This window comes from Prinia subflava, chromosome 9, assembly GCF_021018805.1.
Source record: "Prinia subflava isolate CZ2003 ecotype Zambia chromosome 9, Cam_Psub_1.2, whole genome shotgun sequence".
In the NCBI taxonomy this organism is placed as follows: Eukaryota; Metazoa; Chordata; class Aves; order Passeriformes; family Cisticolidae; genus Prinia; species Prinia subflava.
The window spans coordinates 34,707,580-34,733,158 of NC_086255.1; the positions used below are offsets into that span (position 1 = coordinate 34,707,580).

At 40.5% G+C, this 25,579-nt stretch overlaps 1 protein-coding gene across 2 annotated transcripts in view; it reads left to right on the forward strand.

Annotated features, from left to right (window-relative positions):
- CTNNA3 (catenin alpha 3) overlaps positions 1-25,579 on the forward strand; it is a 419,849-nt gene that overhangs the window by 279,371 nt on the left and 114,899 nt on the right. The window contains exons 1-2 of one of the 2 annotated variants that reach the window (XM_063406390.1): positions 7,058-7,195; positions 16,230-16,386. In XM_063406390.1, coding sequence (XP_063262460.1) covers positions 16,290-16,386 — 97 coding nt within the window. In that variant the 5' untranslated portion in view covers positions 7,058-7,195; positions 16,230-16,289. Of the gene's footprint in view, positions 1-7,057; positions 7,196-16,229; positions 16,387-25,579 lie in introns of those variants that run through there. The other variant, XM_063406388.1, reaches the window with a different exon arrangement.

Below are 25,579 nucleotides of genomic sequence, written 5' to 3' on the forward strand. Positions count from 1 at the left end.
ATGATTATAGATCTGACTAAAAAGAGAATGTGGAATGCACATAAGATTATATTACTACTGGTGGTGTGTTCATTGTGCAGGATGTGCTGCTTTCTTAGATAAGGACCGTGCCCTGTGAAAGCAATTGGCATTTTACCTAAGGAAGAAATAGCAGATTAAGGCTCCTGCATTTTTTCAGTACATCAGATTATGCCATATCATTTAAAAACATTCCATAGGGAAAATAATTATCTCTGAAGTTCCCTGTGAGGCATATCCATTAGAGTTCAGAATGGGGAAATTCACATGCAGAACTCCCCAGTGCTCTTAAATCTTCAGAGTGAAGAGAAAGGTATTTTATATGCTTTGCAAAATATTTCATGAAGGGAAGCATGTTATGGATTGAAATCTGGCATAACAGAAATAAAATAGAGCCTCCACACTCCAAATACCCTGAAAAGTACCAACCAAAAAACCCTCTAGCACTTGGAATCTTGTGAGTTTTGCAGATTTGACAGCAAAACTTCCTGTAGAGCACAGAGGAAAAGGCATCTACAGAGTTGGCAAACATTTGAGGAAAGCCTTTTGGCTTTTGTTACATTAATCATACTCTACTGTAGGTAAAACTTAAAGAGTTGGTTCTGAGCTCTTTTTTTTTTTTGTTTTCTCAAGTGAAATTATTATCAAATATTTTGACTGTTTAACAAATGAAATAAGATGGGTATTTATATTAGAGCCAGGGCAAAACACATAATGATCCTAGAATGTTATGAATGTTTCATGAGAAATTAATTTAGTGTTAGATCAGTAATAGTAAAACAAAAAAATGAAAAGCTGGTTGCATATGATTTGGTGAAGAATTGTTTCTATTCATGGTAGAGTTTTGGTTGGGAGGATTGGGTGTAGTCAGGTAAGTAAGATCTCCAGTGTCACTTGTACTGGGAATCCATTTTACTGGTGTGCCTGCAAAATCTTGATTTCAAATGAGTGCAAGGGAAAGAACCAACAGAGGCAAATGAGCTTTGGTTTATAAAAGCAAGGCTCTAAGCCTGTATAGCTGTTTTGCTTATGCCTGTTTTGAATTTGTTACCTTGTGCTTCAGTTCAGTGGTGTTTTTAGGGAAGACTCTGGCTGCTCTAACAGTCCTCTGGAATGCCTGGTGGATGGTAAACATCAAGAGGAGAATTACCCTGTGGGAAACCAGAGATTAGCAGATGAGAATCTGGTTTTGCTATCTAAAGTCTTCATAAGTTTTTACATTTTTATGTTCTAATCAGCTTTCAAATCCTAAGCTGCTCTTTTTGAGAGGAATGACCTTGAGCCTAAATCTGAAACAGTGTCAAAGTGGAGATCAGAGGTGGGTGGTCTTTAGAGCAACAGCTGAGATGATCTTCAGTGTGTCAGAGGGCTCTGCCTAGAGCCATTTTGTTAGCATAAAGATCCCTGAAGAGTTGTAAGGAACAGGGGATTTGGGATATTTTAGAAGAACTGTATCTGAAATAGTGAATTTTAGGCTCGCTTCCTTTGAAAAAGAGCTCTCACTAGAGCTTGCTGCTGGTTACCAGAGCAGTACAGGGTAATTACTGGAACATCACGAAAGGAAGGAAAATGCAAGAAAAACACATGAATGTTCATGGTTTAGCTTAATCTTCAGATGGAGATAAAATTTTTTTGAAAGTCATTTGATCCCATGGAATATTTTACCACATATTTTAAGGAAGAGGTGTAAGCACTGATATAAGCAGAACCTTGAATCTTAGTATTTTGGTGAGCTCTGTTTTTCTTTGAAGTATTGAGAGATAGATAGAAACCATCTGGTTATAAAGTGAGGTGAAAAGCAATTCTGTCTAACTAATGAAAAGTGTGTAACACTTAGCACATTTGTGAAGGATTAATCTTTTCTTGCTGCTTAGAACTTAATATACGGCTGGTAGTTTTTACCTCTGCCTGGTACGTGATAAACCAGTAAATATAGAAAGTGATTTTTTGGCTGTGGTGGTTTTGTAAATAAATCACTTTGATAGTTGAGGTAACATGGAGAGAGGTATTGTGGTAAAGAAGATGCTGAGCTGATCAGTGGGAATATATTAATACACATCATGTTTACAGGCACTGAAATACTGATCTGACAGCTGTCTTGAACATCCTGTATTTGGCTTATCCAGCATAATTCATCTGTTTCTTCAATGCCAACATGAGAGTCTGGAACTGACTGCTGTGTTATGGAGCTGTTTCTCTATTGACACACGTGTAGCTGCAGTGAGGAAGGGCAGAAACCACCAGGCCTTGCAAGAAACCAGCTTCTGCAGCCTTCCTGTCTGTGGATGTTAATGATTTCAGCACTGCTGTGGTGGTGCTTTCTTTCCTGTCTTGCTAGCAGACACTATTAAGCCCGTCAGTGTTTGTCAGTAAATTCAGAAATACCACAGAACCAGGAGCTGAGGGATTGAGGGGTTTTTCGGAGAGCGTGTGTGTGTCTGCAGCGGGGATCCATCCAGGCAGAGCATCTCCATTCCAGTCCAGCAGCCACTTGCGTTCTCTGCTCTTCCAAGTACAGTGGGCACCTCCAGTTTGGTGCAAAGTGTCATGGAAGCATTCAGCAGCCTGACAGTGACAGCACCGTGCCCCACACACACAAAAGTCCAGCTCGAGGAGCTCTGCTTCCCAAGCAGGGCTTGTGTGCTCTCTGCTTGCTTTCTTAGAAAATGATTGTGACTTCGTTATGCTTTACCAGTTTTGATCAAGCTTTCATGTGAATGTCCTATAATTTTTTTTCTCAAAATAAAACATTGTATTTATGTTTTTCTATTATGAATATGAATGGAGGAATTTAGCTCTTCCTTTGAGCTATATGTGGATTTACACTTAAATTGTCTAGCCCTTTTTTGTTGATGCAGGCAAATGGATATTATTTCGTTCTGTATAATTTTCTAGGAAGTAGGTAATAAGACTTGATAGCTAAAAATAAGACTTGATAGCTAATCAGTGGGCAGGATCTTTTGATGTGTTGCATTTTTCAGGTATTGGAGTTTAAGTATGTATTTGATGAGGCTGTGGATTTTTGAAGCTAGCAATTTGCATTTCCTATATATTTACTCTTTCCTGAGAGAAAAATCAATCATCCATTTTGTTATTTTCTCTGGCACATTAAATAGTGTGGGACACTGAAAAGTTTTTTTCTTAGCCTCATAAAAACTCTTCACCAACGTCACTTTAATAACCACAGTTTCATCCTCTTGCTTGAACCATCTATGTGGCATCTCCTTTTATTTGTGTTAATACTATTTCCTTCAAATACTGTGCAGAAGTAATGGGGGAGAACATGGGAAATCAGTGAGTTCTCCACCATTTGCTTTAAAAGATAGAAAACAGATGTTATTATTGATAATTGCAAGTATGTATTGTGCCTCAGTAATGCTGTTTTGAAAGGAAAGTTGCTCTGGTGAAGTGCTGGTTTCTGGTAGGTTTTCACTGTGTTGTGAGGTTTGCACAGTGCTGCTGAAGATGAGGATTTTGTCATTAACCTGGGTGTCTATACTAGACCTGTAGAGTACTCCTATTTCTGGCTCCTCATACATCCTGGTTCCACAGCCTGTTGGTCTGGTTTACAGCACCACTGCTGCTGCAGACTCCCCTCCCTCCCTGCTTGCAAGCCTCATGAGCAGCAGTCACACCAACAGTGTGGATGAGGAAACGGCTGTGAATCCTTCTGGGGAGCAGGGAGGTTCAGTTCTCCTTCAGGACAGCTGCCCAGCGTGGTTTGCTGTGTGGGTGCCTGAGCAGGCTCGCCTGGCTCAAGGGAAGGGAGTGAGGGCAGTCTGGAGGAGGGCAGTCACCGCCTTTGGTGGCACTGCAGACTCACTGGCCGATGCCAGCCCGAGCTGGCAGTGGCACAGCTTTGGTGAGAGGAAGCAGTGCCCAGATGGGTGGAGAGCTGTTGTACTGGGCACCAGGAGACTGTGTGTGAGGAGTTTCTAGTCCAGTCCTCAGCTGGCACACTGAGGTGTGCCCCTGTCTGGATGGATGGTGCTCCATCCATCCATCCATGAACACCAGAGCAGTGTTCATGTGAGGGCAACCTGCACTAAAGGGGCGTGTACAAAACTGGCTGCCTGACAAGGGGTACACGGAAAAAATCTTTCTTATATCCCCTGGCATAATGTTCTGACACTACTATTTGCAGGAAATTTGCTCAGTTTATGGAAGTTGAGGCTTGTCATTTTCAAAACCTCATAGCAAGCTTATGGGGATATTATGAATCCAGAAGCTGTTGAACACCAAAATGTGTTGGAAGGCACAGTGCTTTATGCTTCTGTAAAAATAGACTTAGATGTTTGCTTTGGCTTGAACTTCTCTAATAAACAGTTTGAAGAGAGGAAACCTCCCCCCACTGTTACTCTCAGGTTGCCCTGAAAGTCTCATGCTGGCTGTGACTGCTTGGCTCTTTTATGATAGTACTTGGAGAGAGAATAATTAACTACAAAATGCCTTGAGGTTTTCAGTCTTAACTTTCATCTTCCAGCATCTGTTGTGTTAGAATAGAATCCACAACAAATTCTCACTTTGTAGTATTAAGCGAAAATACAAGCCCTGAGTAGCCTCAGCTTCTGTAGCAATACAGAAGCTGTCCTGTGTTATCCCCTTCTTGCCTCACCTGCAGTCAGTGGGCATAAGATGTGAGACTGATTGAGACTTTTAAAGTTGCTGGAGGGCATTTACTATAGATTCCTATTGCACCAAATGTTATGAATGTTTTATAAACAATTTGGTTTTCCCTTTGCCTTTAAAACTTGAAAGTATTTCTGCTAGAAGGCTGTTTCTTTTTTTATCTCTTCAACTTCACCCTTTTTTTCTGAGTTTCTGTGTTTGAGATGCTCCATTTTGTTGGTGATAGTCCTGTAGCAAAATGTCAGGAAGGGAAAGAATGGCAATGAAGTACCATTATTGGAGACTTCTTGTGGTAAAAAACCTACTGGGTCTGGGGAGGAGGGCAGGAAAGCTTAGAGCAGTACAAGGCAGCAAAATAATACCACTGTTAAGAGATGGAGTTTTTATATGGTTTTCGGAAGAGAGGGATGGACAGCAATAAAGAGCTGGAAATGCAAATAGCTGCAGCATGCACTAATAGAGAGGTGTAAATAGCATAGGCTGACAAGGGAAGTCATTGCTCTTGTTGAAATGAGGAGCTAAAATCACTGATCCGTGGATCCAGCTGACATGGCTTAGTTCTGCTTGTGCATCTCTCTTAGCAGCTTTGCACCTAACCTGGAGATGGTTTGCAGCTGGAATACTGGCAGGGTGATGGGATTCTCGTGGGTGCTCAGCACCCTGCAGTCACCTGGGGATGTAGATGAGGAACAGAGGGAAGCACTTAGGCTGGGAAGCACTTGGGGAAGTGGGTGAGGTACAGGAGCCTGCTGTAGCTGCGGTGCTGACAGGATGGGCTGCGTGGTCCACGTTCTTGTCTGTGCCTCTGTGTCCCATGAGCTGCAGCTGAGGAACAAGCTTGGTGGAGATTTCTACTGCCTTCTGCATCAGCTTGGGAAGCAAAGGCACAACAATTTCTTTTTATTCCCTGCACACTATTTCTTTGCCCTTTGTGCAGGGTCAGACTTCAGTGATCTGGGGACATTCTGGCACAGCTCTGAGGAAGGATATTCCAGGAATCATGTGGATGTGGTGCTGGCTCTGGGTGGTCCTGCCTGGGCTGGTAGTTGGACCAGACTGTCTTTTCCAGTCCCTACCATTCCATCAGTGTTAAAATGTTGGTTGAGTCATGTCTCTGAGCTTCCAGGATTTTAAAAAGAGCTTTTAAATGGTTTTATAGCAGTAGAATCAAATTCAAGGCAATGGATGATTACCCTTCCTGTGTTTTCATGATTTCTGAGTGCAAACTACAATTCTCTACTGTCATTAAATACAGCAAGGAGAGGCAGCGTGATCTGCAGGGGGATTCTGTGTTCCATTTTGCATTCATACGTGCAAAAATACCTAGCAATTTGACTGCCTGCTTTACTCAATTCCTAATTAAAAGTAATTAGGAAATGTTGCAGCAGCTTTGAAAGTAATAGTAAAGGTAGCAAGTACAGCAGCAGTTTGTTACCTTCATGTATCTCTTGGATGATTGTGCGTTGTTGTTGACATGGACGCAGAGTCTTAATTTGCTATTCTGAGTTAGAAAAGCTTTGTTTTACTTCATAAAGCTTTTGCTACTGTTGCAAATGGAGTCATTTCAGGTGATGTTTACCAAGCTTATTTTTCCCCCAGCATATCTTTATGTGATGAATTGATGGGAATTAAATTTCAGTTTTCAGATAAGGTCATGCCATAATGTGTATCATGAGATTGTAGTACTTCCAAAGTTATTCTTAGGATTTTGTAGGCTACACAGGCAACTTGATGTGTACTTGTAGATAATTTTGGATTTGTTCAGAGCTCTGTGAAAACCTTTGGTGGTGTCTGTTTTCATGTTTTTATTTTTCACACGTGCTAGTATCGTCATCCTAGCAGGAAAAGATGCGGGCAATATGTTTGGCTAGGATGCCATAACCTTGCTCTGGATTTTACCTGTCCTCCCTTTCAGTAGCTTCCTCCATATTGAACTGTTATCCCGTGTAGCTTCTGATAGCAGGAACTGAAGTGGGGCCTGGCTAACAGGATGGTGGTGGTTGTCCTGCACAGTTTGCTCTGCTTGACCTCTGGCAGTAAGAGGATGTTCGGTACAGTGTTCTGACCACATGACTGTGAAAACAGCGTCAGAACAACCACACAAGGCTTTGTCTGTGAAACCAGTGATGGAGCCCTTTTTTCCTGGGCTTGCCTGAAGATAGGAATTCCTTGTTTTCCTGTATGCATGGCTTCAGGTGTGGTGCTTAATTACTGGCCAGGGTTAAACCACAAGCACTGAATGTTCTTGCTTAACCCAAGCAAGCTCTTTCCATTGCTGGTCCTGCTGTAAGTGAAGACAAACACGTGACCTGAGTGTTGTTCTGGCACTAGTCCTGCTAGAGGAAGAATCTGCTCTGCATGGGCTGTTGGCTTATTTGTCTGTTCACAGTTGTGTTGTGTTGAGCTGGGAGAAAAGAGCAGCCCAGGAAGCTGGGAGTGTTTGTAGGCTGCAGCAAGGGAAGCCTTGGCAAGATTCTTGAAGCCTGCAGTGGGTACCAGGAGCATGGAGTGAGGCCTCAGGAAGACAGCAAAAACCTCCAGGAAAAGGGTATGATAGTGTTTGCTGCTGCTTAGATCTTTGACTGTGGCAGAAACAGGTGAAAAATTGTGGTTTGACTGCATGAGTGAGGTGGAATAAACCTGAGTTACTTGAGCCTGTGAGTTCCACTTTTTCACCATACTGCTTCTATCTGTTCTTTCCAGAGGTACATGGATTTTCAGCCTCCAAGTCCCTGTGTCTGTGTAACTTTGCTAAAGCTTTCTGCTCTCTGTCAGTTCATAACTTGGTTTTGTGTGAGGTTAAAAGCTCACTGTTGGCTTCAGCTCTTCGTTTCTTCAGCTCAGACCATGCCATAGCTTATAGATATTACAGGAGATGAAGGGCATTGGCATTTAGATAATTACTAAATTACTTTTTGTTTTGTTTGTAATGGTGATGGTTTGTTAGAAATCCCAGGAGGGAATAAGGAACTAATTAATACTAGTTCAGTAGGTAATTTATATTTTCTTGTTGCTGTTTTGGTTGGGATTTTGTATAATATACTTAAAAATGTACATGAAGCGGTAGTTGTGTCATACATGTTGAGCTCTAATGATGTCCTTCCCCCCGTTTATAAATGTAATCCATATCTGTGTTCGTCTTGGCAAATATTCAAGGACTGTTACTGTAGTGTAGTTACACTGCCATTGTTCCAGTTCCATTACAGTTTTATTTCATCTCTCTAGAGTTTGGTACGTGAATGAATAGTCCATAAGGACCTTTCTGTTTTGTATGCATTACATTATAAATTGGACTAAAGATTTACTTGGATGTAAAATCCAATAAACAGAAGGTTAATGACATAAGCTTCAGTTTTATATTGTAATTTTAGTATGCAGCTAATTTGATTGATAATTGTGAGTGTTGTATTTAGACACAGGGGCTTTTTATGCGTAACACCTTTTGAGATCAGGTCTTTAGAGTGTGTAATTCCCTGGAGGGTGTTCTTTCTGCCTGCATGTGCTGGGAGCTGTACCAGAGCTGTGGGAGTGTGGTGTGTGCTCGTGGCTGCACGGCTTGTCCCAGTTTGATCAGCAAACCCAGCTGTCCCCTGCGGGAAGAAGTTTTATCCCAATGTAGTTGCTGCTGCTGCTCTGCTGTGCTGGAGCATTTACACAGCCTAAGAAAATGCAGAAAAAGTTTACATCTCTAAAAAGCTTTGCTGTGTTAAGAGACTTTGCAAAGGAACAGAAGGGTGAATATGTTTATAGTGAACTGCAGGTAGCTGAGAGCCAGATCTGGATGAGGCACTGTTGAAGATATGACTTCCACTATGTTTTGTTTTGTTATTTTATACTCAAAACCATCATAAGAAGAACTCAGAATATTTTTTTATTTCTTCTTCCATGTGTCAGTGAGTCTTGAGGATTATTTTAACCTTCCATTTTAAGAATATGCTTATCTTGAAATGAGAATTTTGAGAATGCGTTGCTCAAGGCTTGATAAACTTGGGTGAAATGTTCTGTGGCTTTCTGAGCAGAATCTAATTGCCCTCCATGTATACAAACTGTGGCTACAAGAAAGTAATTGATTAGTTATACCATTCAAACTGCAGCTAAAATGATTTGAAGTGATTGCCCAGTGTTCTGATTTGCTGGATGCTAGGGGAGATCCTGGGTAATGGATGTATAACTACAACAAAAAATACAGTTGGAAGAGCGGTGGTTTTTTGGTTGAGTCAAAAAATGCACTTTCAGTTCTTGAAATAAACTAGGGAATTTGTGCAACCCATCCTCCTACCTTTGACTGTCCTATCCAAAACATTCCCTGGGTCACTTACAGATACTGTATTCAAAAAGGCAGAAACAGAAATGTTTATTCTCCTTACCTGAGTTTCAGTAGTGCAGAATAAAGAGAGCAGAAGTAACTGAAATTATGGTTCCACTCAAATCAGACACCTGAAATCTGACCTGCAAAAAAAGCCCAGCATATTTTGGGATCTGCTGTTTGCTTCTCTTATCAGGTCAAGTGAGTAAGTTCTGGAAGGAAAGTGCTGTTGGATGCATTCAAGAATCAGTCTGTAACAGTGTTCAGCCTATTCTGTTGTCTGTCTCCAGAAAATGGGGACTATCCACCCAAATGTAAATACTGAATATTTAACTGCATTGTCAGTTCTTTGGTGCTTTTGTGACATTTTCAACTAAAATATGGAAATTATTGTTTTGTTAACGAAAACTGTCTGCCTTTTCTGTGAAAGGGTTCCAGATTGTTTCAGAAATGTGCGTGTAGTCCCTGTGTAGAGCCAAAAGAGATGTGTACAGGGATAGGCGGAGCTTGAGAGGATTACACGGTGTGTGGCTTTGGTTTGGTTTTCTTCCTGAGGAGTGCATCATGCCTCTCAGTAGTGCTAGACTATGTTGGAAGGTTTGCTTTTGAGTGAAATGACAATTTGTTTTACTAAAATACAGAAAACTTACGTAATGTAATGATAACGTATTTCTGTGTATCACTGGCAGACACTGCCCAGACACCTGGAGACAAAGCCGTGCAGAATTTTGTCTAATTTCTTGCCTGCTGTATCACATCATCAATGTTTGTAGAATTTCTGGGTTACCCCCTTGCCCACAGTTGGCTGTTCTTGAGGGATTGCTTTATCTGTGTGCTCTTAATATAGCCACAAGTTCCTTGGCCAGTAGCTTCTAATAACCATGTAGAAGTTTAATCTTCCTTTAATTGTTGGTATCCAGAAGGTTTTTGCTAGATTTTAAGGTGAAGTAATATAACTCTTTGTTCACGGATGTTTTTTGCAGCGCTTCAAGTTGCCTCATAATCACAGAACAAGTAAACTCCTATATAACTTCTCAAACTTATTAATCCACATGTCTTGAGTGAGATCTCTCCTTCCTGCTTTTTAAACTGTGGGAAAGGAGAAGGAGTCTTAGTAAGTGCTTTAAATACTAGTTCTGCCAAAGTAGAGATTGCAAATAGGACTTTGAAATTTTATCTAGCATCATAATTTGTCTTAATTGTTTTGGCCACTGCATTTAGTATTTTAGGGATTGCTGAGTTCTTACTGCATCATTCTTTCTTGTTGGATTTTTGAGTTTCTCTCTGAAGCAGTAGGTGTGTTAATCTTGGACATAGTGTGAACCTTTATGGTTGTGTACCACCTGTACACTTATCTCCTCATAACTATCAGGACTAGATAATGCTGCTGAGGTAGCATTTTCCAGCATGTTGTGAGGAGAGGAGTGGGCTGTGGATGGAAATTCTCCATCAGAAATGGATGAAAGTTTCTTGTGGAAGTGCCATCTTGCTTTGTCTTGATATGTCACTTTTGATACAACAATTAAACCATCTCCCTTCACTCTGCATCTGCTTTCAGCTGTTTCCAGTGGGGTTTAGAGTCTACCTTTTTGAATTTACAAAACAATTCAAGTCAGTTTTATTAACAAATATAGCCGGTAATTTTTTTACTCTTGGAATACTCTTAGCCCTTGGGTAGAATGTGTCTGTATTGTCTAGAGCTGTTATCAATATGACCTGAATTTTATTTATTTATATTGACTGAAATGCATTTTATGATTAAGTATGTTGTATACAAGATATGCAACTTTCAAAGCTTTGAAATTGTTACGGATTTTTCATACCTGGGTTACTGCAATCACTGTATAGGCCAGGTGCCAAAGCAACAGTGTCCCATATCCTTGCACCTTTTTACCATTACAGTTTTTTGCTTCCAAGTTTGTTTTTTGACTTAGTAAATAGATACTCTTTTTTTGCAGAGCTTGGGTATATCTGGATATTTAAACTCCCCCACTGTGTTAAGAGAAATACAAGGCACAGCTTGACAGAAATAAGTTCCCCATGATTTTGTGTTAAAAGAACAAAAATAGCAAAGTGCCAGCATGTTTCTGTGGTTTCTTTAGTAGAACCCTTGTGACCTAGGAAATCCTGTCATGGTGTAGTCGCATTCTTTACATTTCTATTACCTTTCCTAGATTACCCTGGGGTGGTGTGTCACTCTTGCCCCAGAAGGAATTGATGCCAGTGTTTATCATATAATCAGTCTGTAACTGCATTTTAGAACAACAGTGCTTCACGTTGGAAGGGACCTAAGGATGTCTACAGCTCACAGCTATTTGTTTCAATGCTCAATTTCAAACTGAACTCTCACCTTTCTCTAAACTTTGACTGGTCAAGTGTTGAAAATCCAAGGGCAGAGGCTGCACAAACAGTTTGGGCAACTTGTTCCACAGCTTGACTACCTTGGTATGAAATTGCTCCTGTGCCATCTCTCATCAGCTCCTCCCTCTGTCTGCTGTCAGAATACTCTTCCATCACGCATGGCCCTGAAGAGCCTGTGCTGTTTTTGTGATGTCCTGCGTGTTGAATGAGGTCCTTAGTTTACTAAAAATTCACCTTCTAAAAGCTCAGAAATCACTTCTCTGTGTTTTGTTGTGTTATCCATGCATGTACCTTGATTAATCTTGTTCAGGTATGCTTAGAAACTGGTCACATTACGTAAATTAATTGGGATCAGTGTTAGATGAACAAAATAGTTTTGATTTTAAACAAAGACCTGAATTCTGATCTCGAGAAGTGGCAGACTCAGATGACACATTGATGTACTGTTCACCTTGAATATGACCATCCTGTTATACTTCCTTTAGCAATTAAATATGGAGCTACAGAGTTTCACCTTACTGTAGCAAAACTCTGGTCAAGTTGTAAGTGGTGTTACCCTGGGGCAGCTCTTTCAGCTTTGCTGTAGTAGCTTCTAGGGCAGAGCTGATTCTTCTGTTCTTGGAGGTAAATTTCTCAAGCATTTTTGAGAAATACTTGACTGACCTTGGCTCTGCTGTTACTGTGACAAGTTAATGTATTTGCCCACCTAATTTTGTTGGAAATTAATCTGCTGGATGTGCAAGTGAATGTAAAGCTGGGTGGCTAACTCCAGTTATCCAAAAAGAAAGATAATCACCAAACAAAGCCCAAGCTATTCATTCAGGTATTTTTCTTGTTTTGGTTAGAGGGACTAGCAGGTTTTGGTTAGAGGGACTGGCAGTTTTTGGTATTCAGAATATCCTTATATTTAATTTCTAACAAATTTCTGGTTTTCTTCTGCCATAGTCACTGCCATAACAGACATTTGCCATTGCTTCTTTCCGTTCTTTTTTAAATTGGAACTGTAAAAGCGTTCTCTCGTAATGTTAATCCAACCCTGCGTATACATGTTTTACTCTTGGGCTGTCTCATTTGCCTGACCTTGTGCTGTGTGATTCATCCTTCTCTAGAGGCACCTTCTCACTGAGCACTTGTCCCTGCCTGGTGTGGTGGATGGATGTCAACTGTCCCCACGTTGTTACCTCTGCAATAAAGGAGTAACTGTGCCAGTGTCCAGCTGGCTGTGCCAGTGTCCAGCTGGCTGTGCCAGTGTCCAGCTGGCTGTGCCAGTGTCCAGCTGGCTGTGCCAGTGTCCAGCTGGCTGTGCCAGTGTCCAGCTGTGGGCGTGTGGGCCTGTCGTGGTCTCGGTGTTGTGTTTTTCTGCCCCCCACATGCCCTCTTCAGCCCACTGTGCACAGGAGTCCATCCCTGAAAGCTGCGTGTCCAGTGCGCCCTCAGGGCTCATTTGAACTTACTGTGTTTTGATGCAGCACCCAGCTGCTCAGAAGTTAGAAGAAGGTAGGATTATTGTACTGCTGTCGTCATTTTGCTGTCTCCTCAAGCTTCTCTCAGCTTGTGCAATCACTGCACTGTTAAACTGCAGAGACTGGTTTGCATTTGATGAACGTATAGAGTAGGATGTGTCCTGGACTTGGTGAGGGCACATGGATATTACTGCTGTGCAGCTAATAACAGCAACGCTGTCCTCACCTCGGTTCTGCTCACAGGTGCAAGGATTTATTTGCAAACTGGTAATTTAGCCCCTAGTGAAATGCCCCAGCAGTGAGCGGGAGTAGTAGCAGCATTCTGGTAAACTGAATTGTGATATTTGTGTGCAGAAATACAGATAGTGGAAAAGTAATAATGGAATTTTAACTGCCTAATATGCTGTAATAAGGGAGACTAGGGCTATATTTAATTAGCTAGTGACAAATGTTAACCTTAATTTAGATCAGGAAGAAATGGTGAAAAAGGGACTTCTGATGAGTTTTGCTCTCGTTGTTTCTTGAGGCCAATTCAGATGATAAATCTATACCATGAATGATAGTTGGAGTGAAGTAGAAAAGCTACTAAACTTCATGAAGCCTGAGAAAGTGGCATTTTTCATTTGGTGTCTTGTTGGTGAGTCTGGGTATGACCCAGTGAAGTTTTCTTCTCCTTTTTTGTTTTTTTTTCTTCTTTTTACAGGAGAAAAAGATTTAAAGTCTCCATTTTATTTCTGTAATAATGAATATCTTCACATTTTTAGGCCAGATTGGACTGAACCATGCACTTTGGGACATTCCAGACAGAGCAAAGCTCACAGTAGGTCTGTGCTTAGCCAAGCTGCAGCAGCCTTGCTTGGCTTGTAAGTCTCATACCTTGATGTGGTTCCCAGGCAGGACAGACATGGGGTCTGTAGTGTGCTCTGCAGTTTACATATGACAGGATTTGAATTTTGTTGTTATCAGACAGAATTGTTCTGTGGTGTTTTTCTGAGAGTTGTTTCCACACTTGTGAGGTCCATGTTTATCCAAAGTGGAATTAAGTCTTTTCTCAATAGGCTATTAAAGGTTAGAGCAATGTACCGGGGACACCATAAGGAGCAGTGTCACCTTTAGTGTTTAATTCAGGAGTAGCTGCCTTTGTGTGGGACGGACCTGACTTCACTTGTAGCTGCAAGTTTCCTGAGGGAAGCCTTAGGTGAGTGCTCTGGTTTGTGCTGCTGAGGTGTTGGAGGTGATGGAAGCAGCCTCAGCCCATCACACATGCCTGTGCAGTGTCTGTGCTGTTAGAGCAGGGTGCCCACCTGCCTGGGCTGTAGTCACTGCTGGCTTTGTGATTTTATTTCCAGAGAGATCTGGACTCATCAGAATGTCTAAATGCACCCATCTGATAAAATTGGCTGTATTCTCTAACAGTTTTGGTGATCTTCCCAAGCAGTTCACCTCTATATTGCGTGTGGCAAGACAAAAGTTGGTTCTTTTTGTCTTTGCCAAGATAAAAGATGCTGGTTCTGATACTGAAACAGCCTTTTGCAGAGTCTCATTGTTACTTTTGGCAGAGCTAACCTGGTAAATCTGCCAAAACAAAGAAGAAAATGCAGTAAGAAAAAACACTTTATTGTATTTGACCAGAAATAGAGTTTGACTTTCAGCTAATATCTAATTAGAGGCTTAAACAGAAAAGTTAGAAATTACGTCTTTGGTATTTCAGTCTTAATGCACACATTTTAAAACCTAAACTAGTCAGTGTGGTAAATCAAAACAGGACCAATGTGACCTAAGAATTATTGAGGTGAAATTTTGAGCCCCTGGCTTAGAAAATTGATCCTGTGAAATTGGATCAAGCGTGATAGAAATGAAAACAGTTAAAGCCTCATCTGCTACAAATTTCTTACTTTTAAAAGTGTTAGGGAAGCTGCTGTAGAGCCAAACAGAAATGGGCTTGTATATATTGCAGTGCATGTGGAAAGTTCTGTATCTTGGGTATTGCTATTGAAATAGAAAAACTGGAGGTGATACCTTGTATGCAACTGTACAGGGCTAGGCAGTGAATTGAGGTTTGGGGTGTGTTGTGCATCCTAACAAAATGTATGATTTGGACAGAAATACACGTGCTGACTGCTTGAAACCTGCTTTCCAACATTTTCAGGTGTTTAGAGTTAGAATTGGAAAAAATGTTAATTGCAGCTTGCATCCCCACTTTTATAAAAATGCCCCCCAGTCTGAAGATGTTGCCTGTCTGATGGCAGCCTTGGTGCTGTTTGCTCCTGGCAGTATCAGAGCTTTTGCCCTTTTCCTGTAATATAACTAATGTTTGTTACCATGTCAGGAACCCAGCTGACCAAAATGGGGAAGGCAGAAGTCTCATTGTTACTGCACCAGCATATTCTAGTAAAGTATCTTGCAAAGTCTTTTTATGACTCTTGCTAGGGCTAGTGTGCAATTTGAAGGGTTTCTTCCTTTTCAGAAAGCAAAAGAGAACTTCTCCTATATTTCATTTGGGATGTTGGTTTTTTTCTTCTTTTCCTGCTGCCTTTCCTGTGCTTTTTAATTCTGTCCCATGCTCAGCAGCAAGGGTATGTTGTTTTTATTCTCCCTATGTTTTGCTTGTTGTTTGGTTGTTTTAAAATCCTTCCCCACCCTTATAAATAAGCAGTATTCAGAAGGGAAAAAAGGGAAGTGCAAGGTTAATGTTCAGCTTTTACCTGGCATGTGTGTTAGTTTAGTTTAAAAATGTTTGTGTATATAACATCAAGAAACTTCCATATTAGGGAAAAATACTCTCTAGCTAATTGACTGAAGAAGTATCTATAGAAATAAACGATTAGGATCCAGTGTTTGCATCTTCAGTTAGTCTTTTCTGAAAGAGATGTAATCGACCCTCTTCATGTGGATATAGTTTCTGGTTTTAGTCTGAACTGATTCAGCACAGCCAGTGTGCTGCTTTTATCTAGGTGCAGTATGTGTTGTATCCCGTGCTTCTGATCCTAAAAGACACCTGTTGTTCTGGAAGAACCTCCCACTTCCACATGGCAGAGGCTGATTCTCTCTCTCTCAGTGGAGGTACTCCATAAGAAGCTCTTGATGTTAAAGAGCTTAAACTCAGAACTGAAATGATGTTTGCTGTTCTGATAAGTGTGTGCCTGAAGTGTGTATGAGTAAAAACCTCCTTGAATTTGATATCTTGTGAACTGGAACGGTGTGATTTTCCAGCTAAAACCAAAATGTTGGGATTTTGCTGTCCTCTTCCGTCAGCTTCTTTATTTATGAAGCTGAAATGGAAGTTGGCCTAAGCAACATCTGACTGATATTTCTGCTTGAGAACAGAACCAAAAGCTGAGCAAAGGTTTTGTTTGGCAAACGGGAATGCTGCTTTGCTATGTTAAGTAAAACATAAGATTTGATTTCTGAAAGAATAATTATTTATTTGTTTTTGTCTATTTTTGGCACAGGTTATTAATGCTGCTTTAGCTCTTGCTGCCAGACCAAAAAGTCAAGTTGTGAAAAACAACATGGAGATGTATAGGAGTACGTGGGAGAATCACATCCGTGTTCTTACTGAAGCTGTGGATGACATAACGAGTATTGATGATTTCCTTGCTGTCTCAGGTATGGTCATTTTCAGAATCCAGTTGCTCTTTTATATGCTTTGAAAAGTTTTCATCACTTCTCGACAGGAAACTAGTGAAAGATGAGGTTGTATGAGGATTTGTGAAACCATTGCTGCTGTTTGAAATGTCCCCACCCAGAGGATATTCCTGCTGTGCACAGTGTAGAGCTGGGCAGAAGTCCCTGGGGCTGACCAGCTGGGTGTTGCAGGGGAACATTCATCCATCCCACAGCTTCCTTTACCTCTGCAGTTTCAGCTCCTCTCTGCAGTTGTGAGAAGTCTCTGAGGAAAGGAAGTGCATATCCCTGTGCATGTATCTTGAACAGCAGGTTCTTGTGATAGCCTGTGTTCCAGTTACTGTGGAATGCACAGTAGAATTTCTGGAATTTTCTGGAATGTTCAGTGTCACAGATATTTGTCACACAGAGTGTACTTTTACAGATCTCTTCAGTGGAGAGGCCTTGGGTAGTAAACTATTTACTGAAGCACTGAGTGTCTTCAGCATTGAAAAAGAAGACAGAAAACAGTTGTTTCACTTTGTGCAGTTTAAAGATTGCGGTTCTGAAGAAAGGTTCTGCCCTCACTGAGGAAAAGTATTTAACAAAAGCCTTTTACTTGCACCATACCTGTTTTTTGTGTTGCTCCTGCTAAAGTGTATCGTCATATGCATAGTTAGACATCTTTGTATTGTGAAGCACATGTAAATTTCTATAATTCTATGTTTTTGATTTCTCTTAAAGTAGCATAACATGGAAAGGAAGGAAAGGTTTGTCTCATCTGCCTTAGATGTGGTTTAATTTCTGTGTGTCCATGGCCAGTGGCCCTCTGCTTGCCCATTTCTCTTTGGGCATGTCCTTTGGGCTTAGTTCCATTAGTTAGGACTGTTTGGTTTATGCAGCAGTATGAAACATGAGCTGTTCTGCACATGTAAGTAGTTTAAAACCCTTGTAAAAGTGAAGTCACAACTAAATTCACGTTCCCAAGTTCTGCTTTGCTCATTAAACATGAGGGTAGACTCTTGCTGAAAGGGAGCAGAGTTTGAGTTTTCATTGCTCTCAAGCTCCTTTGGTATGGCCACTGGCACTGGAAGCTGCTGGAGAGCAGTCCCAGTAACTGAGTGGTGTTTGTTTCTTGTGATCGGGGTGTGGCTATTACAGTGCAAACAGCATGAGCACAGATGGTTGTTCAGGCCCTTCGTGGCTCTGCTGATGTGGGATACAGAGGTTTCCTCAGGGCAGGGAGATTCTCCTTGCTTTACAAGGCCAGCTGGTGTACCTGGCAAGTGACTCAGGTCTGAGTGTAGAAGTGTGCCTTAGTTATTCATAGGAACTCTCCTGTGTGCATCTCAGCATCTTAGCATGGAGAAACACAACCTGAGAATTATTTTCTCCCTTGTAAGTTGGCCTTTGATGGAAGCACTTCGTGAACGTGCCTCTTGCTTGTAGTGCAAATCTTCCTTGTTTCTGAAATTTCCTGCAATTTATGCAGGTGTTGATAAAGCTGTTAATAAAGAGATGAAACAAGTCAATTGTTAATGAATAAAATACATGGATCTCTTTAAAACTCAGAAGATTTCACAATAGGTTAAAAATATTCTGTCAGATTCATTGAGCTAAGTGATTACTTTCATCTATACAGCTATGATTCATTGAAATGGCACATTTCAGTTTTTGGGTTTTTTCTCAAATTTTCTTGGACTTGAATAAAAAGAAGCATTCCAATAATAAGTGTGTAAAAGAAAAATCTGTCATTGGGCTGCTGCTCATTTCAGGGAAGGCTCCTGGCTTTTTGGTGTATTTACATTCTTTGGTTGAACACACTTGAATGATTGACAATAGTTCATAGTAAGCAAAAGCAGAAACTAATCCAGGTAGCACTGATGTGTAGGCCTACATGCCATGAAGTCCAAGAAAGGTGAACATTGCTGTATTTGCTTTAAACTGTGTGTAGAACATCTTCTGTCAGCTTTGGTAGAACCCTTTGGCAGATGTTAATTTAATTTGTTTAAACTTCAAGTGTCATGCTTGTTCTTAAGTGCTCTGTTGAAAAGATGTTTCTCTATGGCAGTGTCACCTTTTTGCTTTGGGAAGATTTTTTTTTCCTCGTTCACGCACAAAGAAGTAAATATTAGGAGTATTTGTGATGAACAGTGCATGTCACTCTTGGTTTACTCCGTAGGATATTAGCACCAATACTGTGTTCTGAGGAATTAAATCATTCATATATTGCTCTGTCTGAATAGAAAGGTTAGAAGTGTAATAGAAGATGGTATCTGCCCTTCTTTGGAAATTACTCTGTGATTAGGAAAGATAACGTGCTTGGAGGATTTTGCATGTTGTTTGAAAGGAAAGGAATTCCAGAACTGGTATTTAATGGCCCTGTTTTTTCTACAGAAATTAGTATTGTACCTCTCATGCCAACATGATCATTCTGGGAAAGAAATACCTTAAATAAGATTCTTTCAGTACAGGTTCTGTGCTGTGTCAGTCTGTGAGCTCCTCACGTGCGAGTTGGAGTTGCTGAGTTTGCAGGTGGTGAGGGAAATGATGAATCCTTGAGTGTCAGAATTGCATTCAGATTTACAGGACACTCTTTAGGAAATACAGTAAACACACCTTCCCTAGTGGTTCTGGTGCTTCAGAACTCTGCATCATGCAAGAGAATTGCCTACTTCAAAGTTGATTTAAAATTTCTTCTCTGACTGATTGAGAGGTCTGTTATTTCTGACAGTCCTGCCTGTCCCACTGGCACTCAGGAAAGGAGAATTGTAAGCAGTGGGAAGGTTGGTTGTTTTCTCTTTGTTTGATTTTTTGTTTTGGGTTTTTTTTGCTGTTTTTAATGTTCTCATAAATGACATATAATAATAAACAAAACAGTGTTCTTTTTCTAAGTGTATTGGTCTTTACTTTTCAGATTCATACATCTTCTTGAAATTGTGGGATTTTTGTTTCAGTTGTGTATTATTCTTGCTATTTATAGGTGATTCTGTATTCAAAGGAAAACAGCACTGCAGAAAAAAAGGATGAAATCAGGTCTTTACAACTGAAGAAGAGGTCTGATTGCAAAGAGTTGAAGTAGGGGTCTGTTCTGTATAAAGGAAAGCAAGAGTTAATGACTTGTGTAAAAGAAGTATTTGTAATTATGAAACATTATAAATGATGATGCTGTTGTTCATAGACTTGTTACATCTTGTAGGTACAGAGAATCAGTCTCAGCCTATTGGTTTTGGATAGTTAATTTATGCAAGGAGGAATGTGGGTGTTAATCTTTACAACCCACTGACATTAAGTTTAAAAATTACTGTCATCCGTTTATCATGATGTGAAGTCTACAGATTCATAAATTAAAGTGTGCTGTTGCATATGATGCATGAATTTCCAGGAAACCAGTTTTGTTGTGCTTGTAATGGCATTCATGTTGGTAAGCCTGAAGCTTTATGCTCAACTCTCTGCTCTTGTAAACTGACTCTTTAGTGTCTTCTCCTCATACAATTAGCCTGGAACAGAGTTGGAGGCTTGTTTCCTCATGTTGATTCTTCTGTGTTATTTTAATACTCTTGTATTCAAAATTGCCTTAGCAGACCTAGTGGGTGTAGGTGGAAAATCTGAAATGTCAGCATTTCCTTCCTTTTTATGTATGTTTTCTGCTCCTGATGATGGTGTGTCATTGCAATGCCAGACTAATTGCAATTAATAAGTATTTCAATTTTGTTGTGTTTTAGAAAACCAGTAACAAAATACTTGGATCCTTTAGTCCCAGAATTAGCTCAGCTTTTTCAAGGACCATATAGATAAGCTCTGAAGTGTGTTTATATATACAGAATTCTCAGCACCTGTGATTTTTTTTTCCCCTTTTTCTGTTGTCTTCTTGAAGAGCTTGCATGGTGATCCCTCCACTGCTTCTGTGTCCTTCTCTTAATGCCTTTACCCAAACTAAGATTATTTCATCAGCCCTCCCCTATGCTGTCTTGAGTTTTGCTCTGTCATATTTATAATATCACAATGCTCAAATTCCTTTAATAGTAGCTGCTCTTTTGCCAAAGTTTTCCTTCTGGTAGGGAAACAACAAACTGAACATCAGACAAAACCATCTCAGTGTCTAATGACTTATTACCCATTATTTGGAATGCATTTACCTTAAAAAAATTAATTAAAAGTGCTGATGCAATTACAAGGGATAGAATGCACTTTAGACAAAATGTATTTTAAGAAGGTGTATAAAAGGGTGGAGATCACAGACTTCATGTTACACAGAAAAGGCTCTGTGTCATTTGTGGACTGTACTTGAAGAACACAGATTTACTCATACATGAAGAGAATGAGAAAAGAGATGAACAAGGAAATGTTTTTATGAAAACATGGAAAAAGAGACTGCCCTCCCTAAAAGAACTGATGAAAAACTATTTTAGAGGTAATAAACTAACCTAAGTTCTAAATTTTGTCTCTTCATGTTGTCAGTGAGAAAGAGAAGAAGCTTGTTGGGGGGAGGAAAAGTATTTTGAAAGTTTTATTCTGATTCTTATTAACTTTCTCCCTCTTGTAGTTTTGTTAATAAAGCTTTCTTTATACCCTTTAAGTTTTGAGCCTGCTTTGCTCTTCTCCTAATCCTATCTCACAGCAGAAAAAGAGTAAATAATTCTAGTGGGTGCCCAGCCCACCACATTAATTGGTGCCTTGTCTGAGAAATGGAAATGTGGCGAGCCGAATCCACTGCAGTGTTCTTTGTAGGCTTGATGTTAATGTCTGTTTGTGACTGATGGCATAGAACACCTGCATGGAGTTCGTGCAGTTCTTGGCTCATGTTCCCCTGGGCTGGGGTGCCATGGAGTGCACTGAGCAGGGGTCAGTCTTACCAGACTTTATCCTGAAGAGACCGTAAGTCAGACAGTTGCAGGCTTTTCATATAATTGTCTCTGCGTTAGTATCAAGCCAGTGTTTGTTACAAATCACGACTTTTTAAAGAAAAGTAGTTCTTAAATAGGTGATTTTTTTTCAAGTCTGGTGAACTTTTCCTCCTCCATCTCCAGCTGAATACTTTTCTAAGCTTAGTCTTCTGTGTTTTTCTTCAGTACTCAGTAGACAGACAGGTTCATTTTGGGAGAGTCACTGCTTGTTCTGGATGATGCAGTCATTCTCTCCTAAATACAGAAAACACTTGCTGAGATTAGACTAATAGAAAATGTTATTAATTCTCCCCTTGATCTTCCAGTCTGATGTATTTCCTGTTGGTAGCTAGGTTTTTTTCAAATGTGTAGCAGATCTGTAGCATTATCCGATTCTGCACAATAGAGGCAGACCTTTCCTCTATTTCCTCGAAATTACTTTGCATCAGTCATTTAAAAAAGAAACCTCGTGTCCGTTCAGTTCCTCTGCCTTTTCACATCCCTAAATGCAATTACATGCAAGTACTCTTCCAGGTTTTATAATGTTCTCTGAATATTACACAGCCTTCCTTATCTCGACCCTGTGGTGGTTACTCTGCTGTTGAAGGGTTCTTCATTATCCAGTGTCACACTCTGTATAAAGGGGTTCTAAGAAATAACTTCCTTGGTGCTGCCTGTCCTGTTAATGGCATCATATTCATTTTTCCGTGATTGTGTCATAGTCTACCCAGTGCTGGGTGGTTTTTATTCCCTCAGATAATCTGAAAGGAATAATTTATAGTTGTCATAGGGGAGGGAGGCAGGCGGGATGGAAACAGGCCAAGATATGAAGAGGGTGTTAACATCTTTTTGTTACAATTGAAAGGAGGAGAAAGCTCTGGGGTTTTAGTATAAAACCCTTTTTTTTTTTGTTTGCAACAAAACCAGCAAACTTCAAGCTAAAAATAGCTTAATTTAACTTAATTTCTGGCGTTTTGAGAGAGGAGGGTGTAGAGCAGCAGAGGTGGTTAACATCTTCTCGTCTGTTCATTGTGTCTGCTAAGCAGTGGTCCTGCTTCTCTCAGGATCTGTGATGATTCCCATGAATAACACAGCAGCACACTGCATCCAAACTAAAGTGGTAGTTACTCTGGAAAAGTCTGTCGATCCCTACTAAATCTTCTCATATTCTATTGGAAGTTTTTGATGTGCTTAGAGATTTATTTAATGCCAACTGCTGAAATTCAGGTTAAAAGGTCTGAAAGGTTGTATCCAGCGTTGCAGCATTTTGAAGTCTAGAAACCATTTTGCAAGTGATTTCTCTTCATTTTATTCCTAAATTTGCTCGGTTCTTTAGTAGTGTGTGTTTCCATTGAAAATTTCTCATTTCCTCCTTCTCCCACCCCAAAATCTTCTCATTTCTTTCCTTTGAAGTTTATATTCTAAAGCTTCCAGTGTCCTTCCTTCCTCCTTTTATCATTAAAACCAAATGATAAAGCTTTCTGCAAGATGCTACATGTGGTACGTGTGGGTAAGGCTGTAAAACTTCAATGCTTTGTCTGCTAATTTCGGGGAGCCACTTGCAGACAGTGTGTGACATCTCTGCCTTTTTCTTGTGCTGTGGTTTTATTCAGTGATTCAAGAACACGTGTTAGCTCATCGTGCTCAGCAGCTGCACTGAGCCTGCATCGTGGAAGGTGGGAGTCTGAGGTTACTGCAGTTCTGCAGCTCTACTGGCACAGCTTTATGGGTTGTACTGGTCACTTCATTTTTGTCAAAATACACAGGTCTGCTCGAGTCAGGTACACAGTGTTGGGTGTAATGTGGGCTCATCCCATTAGATAATGTAATAATGCAGTAATTTTCATCTTTGTGGATACTGAAGTGCTCTTAGTCTGGACTCTGAGATGGGGAGATCTAAGGTGCTCCCCAGCAGGGCTTGTTCGTAGAGCCAAGATGACCCTTCTTTTAACTTTGTGACCTTGTTCCCTCTTTTATGGTGTTAAAGAGCCAGCACTTGACGAGGAGCACTTCTGTGTATGGTAAGGCCAGCTCTCAGCACGGAAGTATTACTAGCATTAAGTTTTAGATTTTGACCAGGCTCTGTTTCACGTCAGTTTGGACAGTTGTAGTCATGAAGATGGCAATCTAGACAGTTAAGCCACTCAAACTACAAAACACACTGTAAATACTTGGGCAGGGAGCAAGAGAATGATTCAGATTTCTGTCCTGCTTATCTCTCTTGATATAGTTCATTTTCTGTCAATGATTTTGAGTTCTGGTTCACTTTATTACCTCTTTTCCAGTCCATGTAGCATGTTTACAGATGAATACATCACAAAAATTGCCAATTACACATTTGCCCTCAGCAGAGCTATGGAGATGGTGAGGAAGAAGCTCAAACCAACAAGATGCTATTCAGAGACTTAAGATTAAATTTGATGTTTTCATGCTGGCCTTCCGGCACCTGCAATAGCAAAATACCATGTCTTGCTTTTTGTAGGAGAATAAACATAGGAATCTAAGTAGAGATGTATGCACTTCACTACAGGTCCAACAGGAAGCTAAATTACACTGTGGATTTCAATCACTTTTATGTCAAGTTTGTTCAGCCTGACTGTAATGTGCTCCAGGATAAATATGAATTGGCTAAACCTAAGATGGTCAAGCTCCCTCTTCATTGTTCTCACCTGGCTTGTAAGAAAATGGCCTTGAATTTTCCCTGTTTTATCAAGACTAAGAGCTGGATCTGTGTGTCACTGAGCATGCAAAGGTTGTTTCTCCTGATGCAGCTCTTAGCCATTAATGACCCACCTGGAAATTCTGTCAAAACCATCATACTGCTTTACCCTCACTGGGAATACCTTCCAATTTTCCCTACTCTTTCTTTTCAACTCTTCTTTCATAACATTATAATAGCTGTCGTTTCAACAATGTAGGGATGTGTCTTGTGGAGGAGTAGGAGGTTTAGTTGTGCTCCTTACTAAAATGGGTATTTTTAAGTGGAAATAAGGACAAGAACTATTTGCAGCATCTTAGATATGTCTTCACTACCAGGTATTCTTTGGAAAATAGCAGCATTATTTGCCTTTAATTACTGTTGAGCTAGTGTGCTTCCAGTGTTTTCTTGATTGACTTCAAAAGTTTCTGTGCTCAACCGTAGTGACCAATTTATAGGTCAATATTTTGTGTAGGCTTAGGGTTTTTTCACTACACATTTGAGTTCATTGACATTGAACTGGTTTGTTTAATTCACTGATCACTAGGTGCTGTGGTACCATCTTCAGTTCTTTGTTGTCAGCTTTGACTGGCAGGAATGAGAAAAGACAAGAAACATTTCCTCCTTTATTACTTCAATAGTTGCCTTTTACATTACTTTTGAAAGCATTGAGTTGCATTATTTCAGAGCCAAACCCTGTAGAAATGCTGGCTTACGGAGCTGTCTGCTTGTTTCTGCCCCTTGTTTTGTCTTTTGTAAGAAGTAGCACCAGTAAATCTGTCATTTATCCTGTGCCATCTCAGAGCTCTCCAGGAATAGCAGCTGAAAGCATTTTGGAAATCCAGTGTACAGTTACCAGCACTGGTGCCTTCACTTCGTGACACACAGCTTTCTACTCTGCAGAGCTACTTGGACTTTTCTTAATTATGTGGTATTTCTGTCTCTCTCTGTTCGCTTTTATACAGTAGTTTAAACCGCTTTGCCAGCAAAAGTACTACATACAGCTTTCTGATTGCCCTGATTCCTCCCAACTGCCTCAGAAATTGCCACCACAGTCATCCATTTTTCTTACTCTGTCATTAAGATAAATGGCACTTGATATGCTGCGTGTCACAGTAGTTCAAGGAGTCCTTTTCAGTTTTCTTTAGAGGAATGTCTTCTTCCTGGAGATTTGTTGATGTCATGGTATCCATTTTGTTTTAACTGGGAATCATACATCGACTCCTGCCTCTCTTGGATATCCATGTCCCGTATCCTTGCTTCAGAAGTAGCTTACAGTCCTGAGATACTGATTTAAGCACAAATTGCTCTTGCAACGCTCCTGGCTTAGACTCCAAGGCAGACATTCTAGTGTGTAACACCTGTTAAGGCAGTGGGTGTGTTTTTAGGGACTGCTTGGTTAGCTGTGCCATGGCCTGGACACTGCATCTGACCGTGCGTCACAGGCTGATCTTGGCCATTCTGGCAGGCACTGTCCTGTGAAAACCTGCTATTTGAAATCAGTATTTTCTAAATCAGGTTTTCTGCACTTGTTAGTGAGGTTATGGGAACATTTTAGTGGTGAACCTTTGGACAGCTGTAGAGGGTAAGAGTGAATGGATGCGTGAAGTCA